Below are 13,199 nucleotides of genomic sequence, written 5' to 3'. Positions count from 1 at the left end.
ATTTGGGTAACCACTTTTTATTTTCCGGATTACGCGACTGACGAGAAAGATGCAAAAGAATGAGATATGTTTTTATTGAAGATTAAAAAAAAGAAAAAAAGAAAAAAAAGAGAAATACATTAAATTTTCACTTTGGGCCTATCAGCTTACACGAGGGAATTGAAACATTTTCTAGCCCAATCTATTAGCCTACTTATGGGAAGCCCAAATTCTCCTCAAGAGATTTATATCGCCTGATTTCTTTCTTCACAATCCGTTGCATAAAATCTGGCTTGAACAAACATTAATCAGAGATACAATTAGAGATTATCTATATATACCAGTCCTCACACGTCCTCACAGGTCTAGTTGAATGTTATTATTTTATTGTAAAATGGTTATTTTTGCGAGCGAAGTAAGATCAAAAAGAAAAAAAATCAAAGTTTAGGAACTAAACAAATGAGGTGGACTTTCTGTTTAAATATGGACTGTGTCCTAACTATATGCTTTGATGTGAAAGTGATGTTACAAATATTTATCATGCCACGTGTTTATCTCAACTTTTCTTTTTTGTGTTTTTTCCATATTTGATCGAAATGATTTATTGACATATTTTTGAGCTGAAATTTTGATCATACGCTGGTGGAATCTCTAAATAATTTAAACTAAAAATTCCTTCGAAAACAATGTTGACATGATACAAAAACACAATACGAATACATAAACTTCAAGTGTTTTTACAATTATAGGCCCACACTGTTCCACTTGGTTTTGGGTTGAAATTAAATCTGATGATATTTGAAACTGCATAGGGAAGCACCCAGAAATGAAATTACTTTTCCTTCATTACCCCTTTCATTTTTCATTTCCGACTTTCCCCCCTCTCTCTCATTGGTTTATGAAAAAAGTTATAAAGGGTGTTTTTGTCTTTCCATGATTAAGATTAAATTAGTACTACTCCATTATTAAGGTAAAGGGTGTTTTTGTCATTTAATAAACACCGAACAATGTAAGTGAACTCACATTTGGTGGGCCAAACCTCCTCAATTCTAAGGAGTAATAATTACATAAACACTGAACATGCCCGTAGAAAACAAATTGTGACTTGTGAGTTGCATTGGTTGTTTAAAACAGATTATAAGGAGTAATAATTACATAAAGTATAATGAAAGTGTAAGACAACCATGATTAGCGCGCGGACTGAATGACTAAGACCGGAGAGTATTTTGACAAAGGAAGGAAGATGCCATGAAATAGCAAGAGACCAAGGAAATTAATTATGGAAAAAAATTAAAAATTATAGAATAAATTGACCTGAGTGTATATAGACTTGGGCGTGGAATGAATAAGATTGGAGTGTTTATTAAGAAGCATCCTGTTGATGCTAGGGCCTATATATGAAAAATCATTATGACAAGAAATTTTAAGATAAACTACTATAGTCTATATATAATAAAATGAGAAAATTTAGAGAAAAACTATGATTTTCAGTGTGAATGTATATAAGAATATAAATAAAAGTTAAGTAAGTTTGAGCCCTAAATATAAATCCCTCTTATCATTTTGATTTCTAGTTAAAATAGAGCAAGAACAAACCCGAACAAATATTTTTGGCCTGATTTCACAACGAGGAAGTTGGGGTATATGTTATAAGGACTAAGTATTTAAATTAAACTAGTATTAACCCACGCGCTATGCACGACTTAGAATATTTTTTACTCTTATTTTGATAGCATGAATAAATAAAATAAAATAAGTGATAATATCATTACATAAGATTAAAAAAATATAAATATATACCAAGAGTATATAAATCTAATAAAATAAAGAAAATTAAAAAGTAAAACAAAAACTCAACAAAACACTCACCATCATTAGTGTGTTGTAACTTTTCCCCTACTTATTTATACCCAAAAGGCCTAAACTATCGTTGACTCTGTATCTCAGCCTTATTTTCCTCTTTAGTTTCCAATTTGATGATTTATGTACGTGCGCATAAAGAATGTGATATTTTATGTTCTTCATCTTCTTTGCTCCCTTTCGCCATTTCGTTGACTTAGGGTGTTTTCTTTGCATAAATCATATGGAACTATCGTTGACTCTTTACCTCAACCTTATTTTCCTCCTTAATCTCCAAACTGATGATTTATGTGCGTGCGCAAAAAAAAGTGATATTTTACGTTCTTCATCATCTTTGCTTCCTTTCGCCATTTCGTTGAGTTTGAGTGTTTTCTTTGCATGAAACCTATGGTAGTAATAAAGTTGGCGATAAATGTACAATTTTAGCTTCCAAATGTTATAGATAGTCAGCTTCTGCTATTTCTTTATTCGAGAAAAAATAACTATCATAGCTAAGATAGAAAGTACTCAAACAAAATTAACAAAAAATAAAAAATAATAACATTAGGAAAAAACTTAATTATGAACTAAAACACTCAAATAGGGAATGATCTTAAAATAAAATTTAAAAGTTCTATTTTCTTTTCACCTCTCTTACACGACCCTATCTCCATAGCCTCCGACTCGCATCTTCAGCTCTTTGCCTTTTACAAGACTATATCTCCATCGCCTCCGACTCCATTAAACGTTGCAAAAGAGCTCCCGTCGTCGACTGCTGAAGTTGAATCCCTTGAGGAAGCAATTTTAAAATTTATTTAATGTTTGCACTGAAAAGATAATTCTACAACGAAAAAACATGTATTTATAGACAAAAACTAAAGGCTACCAATAATTTCTAAAACCTTTTAAATTTCACTGTACATTGTAGAAACAAAAATGCATTTTCTAGGTAATCAATAATAATTAAAATGAATATTAATTTATGATTTAATCAATGGATACATTTAGTCGTAGGTTTGAAATGTTAAAAAACGCATAAGTTGAAAACTCCTCATAAATCATTAAATTTAATGACATAGCTATACCATAATCACACCATCATCGGCCGTTACATATGTGGTTACATTATTTGGCCATAGATTTCAAAAGTCATTAATTTTAATATTTTCCGCACACTATCGGTAGCTATATATGCCTACACTATTTTATAAATGGCATTTACTTTAGGGAGTTATTATGTGATTTTATTAAAACGTTACGAAACCTTTTACATCCATCACCCAAAATTCCTAAATTTTCAAGATGTTACCCAAACTTATAAACATTTAAAATAATGGCCAAAACTCGCCTTTTATATATGTATAGATAATAATTGAACAATGCAATGATGATAAAATTGACATTTATTAACTCTATAAAATAAAGCACTGAATTAAATTATTCATACACTCTTCATGACTTCAAGGGAAAAATAATCCTACGAGACACTTCAAACGTGATTTTTGACGTTCAAGTTCGTGAAACATGATTTTTCCTATTTCAATGACAAAAAGGTGCGAACACTATTGTTGAGAAACTAATTCTAAAATTAACTCAAATACATTAAATAGAGAAAAAAATTTAAAAGACAAATAAAATGTACTCCTCCATCCCTCATTATGTGTCCCAATTTTTGACCCGGACCCCACATTATACTAACTCATTTTATACACATTTCACTAACTTTTTCAACCCAATTTTCTTTATATTTTTAAACTCAAATCGGATCAAAGTGAGACACGTATAGGGGGCGAAGGAGTAGAAAATATGTGAATAAATAAACTAACATTGCAACTAGTGAAGAAGAAAAATAGAATAAAAACACAGTTTTTTAGGGGACTCAGCGTGGTTGTAAGTCAGTAATGGAAGCTTGATTTCTTGAGGAACCAATCCTCAAAACCTCACAACCACCACCACCACCACCACCACCACCGTTAGAATAAAATGCAGGCTCCAAAGGTATATTTAGGGTCATGGAGAAGCTACTCAACATAAGCATCACAGAAGCCATGGTTGGTCGATCCGCTGCATTTTCCTGAACACACAGCAAACCAATATGGATGCATCTCAGCATTTCATTTGTCGAACCCGAACCATTTCTCAAAAATGGCTCCACCACTTCTTCACCTCTTCCTTCTTGCCAACATTTCCATGCCTGCACATAAATTTTCCCATTTTCAACCACTAATTATAATTAAGTGGACATTAACAATGTTATTTGCTTTGTAGTACTTACGAAGCTCATAAGGTCCCCTAGGGTGCCATCCTCGCTTTGAAAACCATAATTTCTATGGCCGCTGATGATTTCAATGACTAGTACTCCAAAGCTGTAGACGTCGGACTTGATTGAGAACTGGCCATGTCTAAGGTACTCTGGTGGCATATATCCGCTGCAGTTTTACAGATTTTAATATTCTTAAAACTCAATAAAAGTGTTTAAATTGTCTAACTTACTATGTTCCCGCAATTCGTCTTGTATTTGCATGCGTTTCATCTTGTCCGAACAATCTCGCCATACCAAAGTCAGCAATCTTTGGTCTCATCTCACTGTCTAGAAGTATATTACTCACTTTTAAATCACGGTGAATGATTTTGAGACGAGAATCTTCGTGCAAGTAGAGGATTCCCCTTGCAATACCCCCTATGATCTTGTAACGTGCATCCCAATCCAAATATGAACGCCTAACGGAGTCTAAATGTCCAAATGAAAATGTGTTAATTAGCTTATGTTCTTATGTCATTAGGTAAGTAGATTAAGGCTAAATGTTACCGAATATGAATTTATCCAAACTTGCATTTTGAACAAATTCATATACTAGCAGCTTCTCCATTCCTTCTAAGGCGAAACCCATTAGTCTAACCAGATTCCTGTGTTGAAGCTTAGCCAATAAGAGAACCTCATTCTTGAATTCGATATCGCCCTGCCCGGAATTCCTAGATAATCTTTTCACTGCAATTTTTTGACCATTTGGTAGTTCCCCCTGAAATTATGACACGACAAAATAATTGTCTTTATATTTTGAATTTGTTACACAATCACCCTTGCTGTGATCTATTTATATGGAGAATATCTACCTTGTAAACAGCCCCAAATCCGCCTTGACCCAACTTATTATGATTAGAGAAATCATTTGTTGCTGCTTTGATTGTGCTGAAAGTATACTGCACAGACTCGACTGTGCTAATGTCGCCTTTAAGAAATTATGAACAAACATTTGAGTCCCAACGTACTGAGAATTAAAGCATGTAGTGTGTAACAATGTTGAGCAACTTACTTTGATGAATTTTCGTTGGTTTATGTTTCTTTCTCATTCTCAGAAAGATGATAGCTGATAAAGCCACTATCAAGCACGCAACAACGACAACTATTACTATGACAATAGTTTGAGTCGTGCTTCCATTTTTCTTTCCTACAAAAAACCAAGAAAAATAATGTCTTGATTCCATTGGCCCGAGATGGTAATTCCATCTATATAAAAATTAAACATATACAGACTCACCAAATCAACAAATGACTTCAAAATAGTATAATCATAATATCATATAATAATAAATGTTATATGCCACACGCAAGATTTCACAGAGCTCATTTGATCTAAACCCAAACTCAAGAATTCAGGCCAAACTTAATAGAGCTCATTTGATCTATAATCCAAACATGAGAATTCAGACAAAAAAATTTATAAACCAAAATACAAGAATTGAGATCAAATCTGATTTATAAATCCAATCACGAGAATTCAGATCCTAAAAAACTACTAGCATAATAAATAACAATATCAAACAATGAGCGGTAAAATTTTTGAAATTACTAGTCTATCATAAACCCACAAAAACAACAATTGTACCGACGTAAATTTTTGTGGGTGATTCCTATTTTTCTATCGGTAAACCGACTGAAATTTTGGTAATTTCTTTTTAGCGACGGCTACGGTCATTCCATCGGTAAACCACCTATTTTTTGTAGCGATACGAGTTGCCTTACGTAACCATGAACAAGTCCAAATTCATGTCAGCTGAACAACACCGAAAAGGCGAAAACAAAACGTAAAAATTTACGTGGTTCACCAACATTGTGTTGGCTACGTCCACAGGCAGAAACGAAGAACAGATATTATTCAGAGTGTTTTCAGATTGTGGCTACAGATTGGATCTAATTTGATTTCAGATCACAGATTATGTGTTCTACTCCCATATAAATAGGCACACATGAGACAGACTGGGCCTAGGAAACATAATCATATCCCAATTAGGAAAACTAATTCTATACAGATTCAAGGCATACTAACAATTTATAACAGAAGGTAGACAGTTATAACTACCTGGCGGCGATAACTGTGGAGGCGGCTCAAGAATAGGAGGCGGCGGCTCAAGAATAGGAGGAGGGGACGGAGGTGGAGGGACAAACTCTAGCTCCTGAAGTCTAGTTGTATTGAAAAATGGAATGGTCTTGTAACGAATATTGCAACTGGGCACGTAGATTGCACCCCCGGTGGGCATACTCTCCTCACAGCATAGCGGTATATATAAAATGGCACCAATTAAACAACTAGTACAATCCTCGGTTGACAAATCCGGCGTGCACTGAACTAATCCAAAAATAGTTTGGAAATCGGGTGCAGTTGCGTTCCCAGCAGCCACCTTCCTCGTGGACGAGCCCCCAGCGGCTCGTCCCCGAAGATCATCGAGCAGGTTCCTCAGATCCTTCTTAAACTGCTCTGGACTCGTCACGTTCTCGTCACTATAGACGAAGTATCTGGGAAGAGTCGCCAGAGTCCCGCGGAAGGATTCGTTCGAGTACCGCAAAGTGCATAATTCACCCAAGTATATGTTCTGCTTCGCAACCGGACACGATTCCATGACAGCGGCTCCGGCTTCTTTCACGCATTCGCGGCACTCGTTGAGTTGGAGGTCGCCCTTGCATAGGACGACGGCGTTGGCTCTGTCGGGTCCCTTCCCGGTTGAGGCGTTGTAGAAGCCATCGTTGCCGATGTTTGTTGAGAGAGAAGAGAGAGTGGCGTTGAGATTAGCTCTGTATGCGCTGTCGCTGGTGTAATTGCCGCAATTAGGTTGGCCCAAGGCTATTAGATTTGCCTGGATCAACAACACCAACAACCCCACAAAAAATCTTTGATAAATCATACTTGGATTGGAATACAGTTGTTCTGCTCATACACCACTTATAACCATCTCGTTTATTCCTACCACATGCTTCTCTCTCAAATGATTTTGTTTTATTATACTTCTCCCTCGTTCCCCCCATTAATTAGCACCAATTTTCTTTTTCGTTCGTCCCCAATTAATTGAGACCCTTACTTTTTACTCCCCCATCCTTGAAAATTTGTCACTTATTTCCTTTTTCATCATTCCCTAAAAATTTGTCACCTTTCACTTTACTATTTTCAGACTCATTCACACTCACATTTTATTATAATACAATTACTCCTTCTGTCCTATTAGAAATGAAACATTTTTCTTTTTAGTTTGTCCCATTGAAAATGAAACGTTTCCTAAAATGGAAACATCTCTACCTCTACTTTTTCACCTCTCTTATTTTACCTCTCTTCATTAACTCACAAAACAACATTAAATAAAAACTCATGTCGATTCTCAAATGTTGCATATTTAATGGGACGAGAGAGTATATAAAAGTAGGACCCAAATATCCCCAACTTTTTCAACCCACTTTCTATTACATTTCTTAAAACTCGTGTCGGGTCAAATATTGCAGTGGTGTATCCAGGATTTTCGATTTGGGGTTGCAAAAAATAATTACGACTTAAAATTTCAAAATGTTTCTAATTTTTTTTTTGTTTTCGTTGTTACGTTTTTACAATTATTTTATCTTTTTAATTAAAATCTTTATCGTTATTTTTTTATTTCAAAAAACTTCATTTTAAATAAAAATAAAGTATTTTATAGTATCACGTAAATTATACATTTGAAATACAAATATCCATGTTTTGCTAATTAGCAATATATAATATAAATATGAATATAATGAGAAGGTTAGTTTAATAAATATGGAGTTTTTTTTAAACGAAAAAAAAAATATACTTTATATTAGCCTTAGTATCTATTAAAAATAGTTAATGAAAATTGAATATGAAAGAATACAAAATTAACTTATAAAAGAGCAAGTCAGTGGTTAAACTAATAAATGTATTTGTTAAAAACAAAATAATTAATGAAATTAATGAAACTTTAATATGTAATGAGAACAAAATAAAATTTATTAAAGGTGATATAGATTAAAACAAAGTTAATTTGGAGAAGAGAAAGTTCACGTAAAATTGAATTATGTGCTCAGAGGTTTTGAACTCAGACCTCTGGCTTGAAGGAAGACCCAACTTACCACTAGGCCACCGATGGATTTTGTTATAATAGGACTAAATAATATAGGAATATTGGCATCTAATATCACGAAACTTTCAAAAAGTTGGATTTTTCCCACGAACTTTAAAATTGGCAAATAATATCACGAACTTTACCACGTGTTTGTTTTTTCCCACGAATGAAAAAATTTCCACAAATAATACTATGATACCGATTTTTTTTCGTAATTTCTCGACAACAATTTCGAAAGTTTCAAGTTTTTCAATATTTGAAGATAGTTTTTCTTGAAGCACACCCTCAAAAATTGTTCTTCAATATATTAAAATAACATGAAATTTTTCATTCGTGGGAAAAAACAAATCCTAGGTAAAGTTCGTGATATTATTTGCCAATTTTAAAGTTTGTGGGAAAAACCCAACTTTTTGAAAGTTTCGTGATATTAGATGCCAATATCCCAATAATATATTAATACATAAAATTTCGGGGTTACATTGTACCCCCTTGTTCCAGCGTGTATACGCCACTGGGAGGGAGTACTACTTTTGATAATGGACTCACATTCCACTAACTCATTCTACTCACATTTTATTATAGAATTAATATTACCTATGTCCCTGAAAGTTTGACACACTTCACTTTTTACCATTTTTGGTATAGGTATCATATTCCACTAACTCATTCATACTCACATTTTATTATAAAACAAATACTTTAAAAATAGGACTCACATCCCACCAACTTTTTCAACTCATTTTTCATTACATTTCTTAAAACCCGTGCCGAGTCAAAGTGAGTCAATATTTGGGGGACGGAGGTAGTATATAAAAATAGAACTCACGTTCCACTAATTTTTTTCATTACATTTCTTAAAATTCGTGACAGAGTCAAATGGTGTCAATTAATGGCGGATTGCATGTGTAACTTTTTAATCTTACACTGAAAATGATGTTTAGTATTTTTTTTATTTTTTTTGGGTAAAAAACAATATATTTCTTCTCTCTTCTTTTCTCTATATTTTTCTTTCTTACTTTATTCTCTCTTCATTTAATTCACTTTTGCTATAAAGAGAGTAATATTTACGGTCAAGGTTAAAGTTCATGAAAAAATTCAATTTTACTAAATTTTGTAATATTAGCTACCAATTGTCTTATTTTTTATTGGGAATCATGAAAAATTGGCAACAACAACAAAGTTCATATATTTCCGACCAAGTTTTAAGTTTGTGGAAAATCCAGAATTCGGCCAAAGTTCGTAATGTTAGCTACCAATGGCTGCTGCTCGCTCTCGATTTCATCTAGCCAACGATTATTATAGTCGTCTCTGAATTTCCGCATACCGCACTATATGAAAATTCATAGTGCCGGTAAGATATTGTATTGTCCCAAAAATCCTAGTATATCGGAAATTCGGTATTTTATGGCTTTTTTCCCGTATGCTAAGACTGATATTTTGGTATATTTTTTTTACCCATCCCAACTATGACTTAGGGCTGTGGACTGAATGAATAAGACTGGATTGGATTTTGGGCATGGAGCTATGGACTAAATGAATAAGATTGAAGTGAATTTTTAAAGGAAGAAGCCATGAAATAGAGACCTAAGGAAATGTCATAACAAAAATATTACTCCCTCCGTCCTCCATAATTTGTCACCATTTGACCCGGCACGAGTTTTAAGAAATGTAGTAGAAAGTGGATTGAAAAAGTTAGTGGCATTAAGGTCCTACTTATATATATATATATATATATATTAATTTTATAATAAAAATATGAGTGAGAATGAGTTGGTAGAATATGGGGTCCACTACCAAAAATGGAAAAACAAAAAGGTGATAAATTTTTTGGGACGGACGAAAATGAAAATAAATAACAAATTTTCAGGGACGGATGGAGCAGTAACTACAATTTGGTCTCATCTATCTGTTTCTCAAGAAGTCTGGTAAACACTTAGACTGCGGCGGATATATGCGATTTAACAGCTGTTGGTATTAATTTGTCACATGAAATGCGATTCCTTAATAATTCAATCTCGTGGTGCGGCGTAATTAAACTCCAAAGTCAGCTTATACTTATTTATAAATGTCATAGAGATAAGTTCGTGGATACGAATAGTACTGTCGGTGATTTAACCATACTGATTAGTTGTTAAAAAATTTGTAGTACATGGCATACATGCTTGTAGTGGACAATTTTATTAATTTATGCAAGCGCCATTACTCCGAGGTTAATTTTCAACGATTCTGATATAAATAGCATTATCGTTGACTTTTAACAATGTGCATGGTTAATTTAGGAATTTCAATTATTTCTATTTTTTTTTTGGAGTAAATTCAGTTTTCAACGATAGAGGTGGGCAAAACAACTGTAAACCATATATATTCAATTTGAAGCAAATCGAAACTTAAAATTCAGTTTGGTTTTTTTTTCCGTTTTTTTGTTTCAGTTCGTTTTTTTTTTCTGGTTCGGTTTATACTTTCGTCAATTTTTTAGTTTTTTAACTTGGTTTGGATGTATAAACCTAATATCTTTTTTATATTATACCTAAAAACAAACTTTATTCGTGTTTTTTCAGACATAATTGTGCAATTTCAGTTTTTCTTTTTAGTTTGGATTCCAGTTTTCGATTCGGATCAGTTTTATTGTTCTGATTTCGATTTATCATGTAATTTGATTTGGTTTGGATTCCATTTTCACAAAATTTTTATTTTCAGTTGGGTTTGGTTCGATTCGATTTGTCCAAAACCCAAATACCAACGTTATTGAAGAAGACCCCATTCCAAAAGTTGCACCATGGATTGGACCTGTTCATTAACCGATTTAACTAGATTTTATTGATTAATTTTATCCCACAGACCGCGTTAATTTAATCTCAAATAATTGGGATACTTATCCAACCAGAGATCAGAAGGCGCAACAAGGCTTATGGATGCGCTCCTCAGAATATCCACAATGGATGCCCTAGTGAAAGCCCTAATGAGAGTCATAGTGGTTGCCATATCGGCATGCCATATCTTTCTGCAATGGTTTAATCCTAGTGGGTGCTCTATCTATTATCCATTTTTTATTTCAATTTTAATTTTATGTTTTTTATGTTTATCAATTATAAATAGCAAAATTAGACTTCAAATTAAAGAACTAGCAAAAAACATACATTACTTAATTTAAAAAAAAATACTACGAAAATACTTAAAAAGAGGTATAATTTGAACGATCACTACGTGTCCAAACTTCTTTAATCATGTTGTTCATGAGTTGAAGATGGTCTTATTATGGTTCGAGCTGGATTGATCATTTATGATAATATCTCTGCTCTATTTGCATCATTGCCTACTTGTCATATGATGGCTGGTTTTTTCTTCACTTCGGATTGGATTCAAGCTGGAAGACGGTCAGAAGAGAAGCCTTGTTCAGAGGCTTGTTGGTTGCGCATGCTCTCCTGAGCTTGTAATCTCTCGCTGACTCCTAGGGTAAACGCCGAATGACCGGCGGGGTTGCATGACCTGCGCTCGGACCGACTTCATCGTCGGACCAATCGCTAGATGTTCGACCTTCATCGTAAATAATCATGTTGTGCAAGATGATGCACGCGTACATGACATTGGCGATATGATGCCTGTACCAGGAACAAGCTGGGCCTTTCACTATTGTCCAACGCGCTTAAAGCACATTGAATCCTCGTTCCACGTCCTTCTGTGCAGCTTCTTGCCGCAATGCTAAAAACTCTCTCTTCGCATCAAATGGGTAGGAGATCGTCTTCAAGAAAACTGGTCATCTCGGGTAAATGCCGTTACATTGCTCAGTGAAGAGACTCGACGAGTTCAGCACATTGATGTTGTTGTTTGACCCCGCCACGCCAAAGTGAGCATTCTAAATCCAAAGACGGTGGTCAACGATGCCTTCAAGGATCATCGTCGGGTGGGTATCATTATACCCACTGGTGAATTGGTCTCTCCACGCTGCCGGACAATTCTTCCACTCCCAGTGCATACAATCAATACTCCCTAACATTCCAGGAAAGTCGTACACCCTATCTTGCATCCCCATCAGGAACTGGCAATCTTCGGTATTCAGCCGACGCAAATATGTGGCGCCGAAGGCGTCAACAACACCCTCACAAAATTTTACCATACACTCCCGGCCAATTGTATCCCTGACGTGAAGATACTCGTTGAACTGAAAAAGCGCAACCTTGCACTTCATGAGCGGGGATAGACCCCTTCTGTGGGCCGCATCTTCCCGCTGCTGGAAGTACTCATCGCGCGCCTCCATCGCGTGAACAATCTGGAGAAATAGTTCTAGCTGCATCCTAAACCGTCGGAGAATAACCGAAGGTCCCCACTGGGGCTCATCGGCGAAGTAGTCCTCGAAGAGACATTGATGAGCTAGGCCATGCTCTCGACGGACGGATGTCCGGTGGTGAATGGGCCTCGGGACCTGCTGTTCGACCTGCTCTTGCTCTTGTATTGCACGAATACCTGCGAGAATCTGGTTCCTGAAAGCAAACATTGCGTGTTCCATAGCCCGACCCATATCTTTCCCGGGAAACATTTTGGAAAAGTGAGTGAAAGAGAGATTTGAGAGATGTGTGAGAGTTGTGTGAAAAATGAGCGAAATTAAGGTATATTAATAAAAAAAAACACGAGTCGGTCGAGCGTCCGCGTCATCGGGCGCAACGCTGCTATGGATGCCCAATCTCACGCCCGATTGATCGGACGAGAGATCGGTCGCGACCGAACGGTTGGTCGTCGTCGGGCGCGCCCGACGATGCCCTAGCCCGATCTCGGACGATCGGGCATAAGATCGGGCACCCATTGTGGATGCTCTCAGCATGTTCATAACCGACGCCATGGTCGGTCGCTCCCCTGCATTTTCTTGAACACACAGCAAACCAATATGCATGCACCTCAGCTTCTCACTTATTGAACCGGATCCCAATCTCAAATAGTCAATTGAGGCACTTCAAACATTACCTTATTCATGTTCATGTCTCTGAAACAAGATTTTCCTA

At 35.4% G+C, this 13,199-nt stretch overlaps 2 protein-coding genes across 2 annotated transcripts; both read right to left on the bottom strand.

Moving 5' to 3' along the window:
* Positions 1-3,537: 3,537 nt before the first annotated feature.
* Positions 3,538-7,019, bottom strand: LOC125188125 (cysteine-rich receptor-like protein kinase 26). Its single transcript, XM_048084872.2, has 7 exons — positions 6,180-7,019; positions 5,133-5,267; positions 4,933-5,048; positions 4,628-4,838; positions 4,312-4,549; positions 4,094-4,247; positions 3,538-4,012 (listed from the first exon to the last, which is right to left on the bottom strand). Exons 1-7 carry the CDS (start codon positions 6,997-6,999, stop codon positions 3,698-3,700), a joined length of 1,989 nt encoding a protein of 662 aa, XP_047940829.2. The 5' UTR covers positions 7,000-7,019; the 3' UTR covers positions 3,538-3,697.
* Positions 7,020-12,058: 5,039 nt separating this feature from the next.
* LOC125188115 (uncharacterized) lies at positions 12,059-12,697 on the bottom strand. The gene has a single exon (XM_048084861.2). It carries the CDS (start codon positions 12,695-12,697, stop codon positions 12,059-12,061), a length of 639 nt encoding a protein of 212 aa, XP_047940818.2.
* Positions 12,698-13,199: the final 502 nt, after the last annotated feature.

The sequence above is a fragment of the Salvia hispanica genome, chromosome 2 (genome assembly GCF_029641045.1).
Source record: "Salvia hispanica isolate PSC_SH4W2 chromosome 2, Shi_PSC_v1, whole genome shotgun sequence".
Lineage (NCBI taxonomy): Eukaryota > Viridiplantae > Streptophyta > Magnoliopsida > Lamiales > Lamiaceae > Salvia > Salvia hispanica.
The sequence above is the reverse complement of the archived record's forward strand: the minus strand, read 5'-3'. Positions and strand labels throughout refer to the sequence as shown.

What these genes read in the sequence shown, in the direction of transcription:
- LOC125188125 (XM_048084872.2), bottom strand. Translation starts at nt 6,999, where the DNA reads ATGATTTATCAAAGATTTTTTGTGGGGTTGTTGGTGTTGTTGATCCAG. An exon ending in TTTGGATAAATTCATATTCG is followed by an intron (nt 4,550 to 4,627) that starts GTAACATTTAGC and finishes TTGGACATTTAG; the next exon opens with ACTCCGTTAGGCGTTCATAT. An exon ending in TAGGGGACCTTATGAGCTTC is followed by an intron (nt 4,013 to 4,093) that starts GTAAGTACTACA and finishes ATTTATGTGCAG; the next exon opens with GCATGGAAATGTTGGCAAGA.
- LOC125188115 (XM_048084861.2), bottom strand. Translation starts at nt 12,697, where the DNA reads ATGTTTGCTTTCAGGAACCAGATTCTCGCAGGTATTCGTGCAATACAA.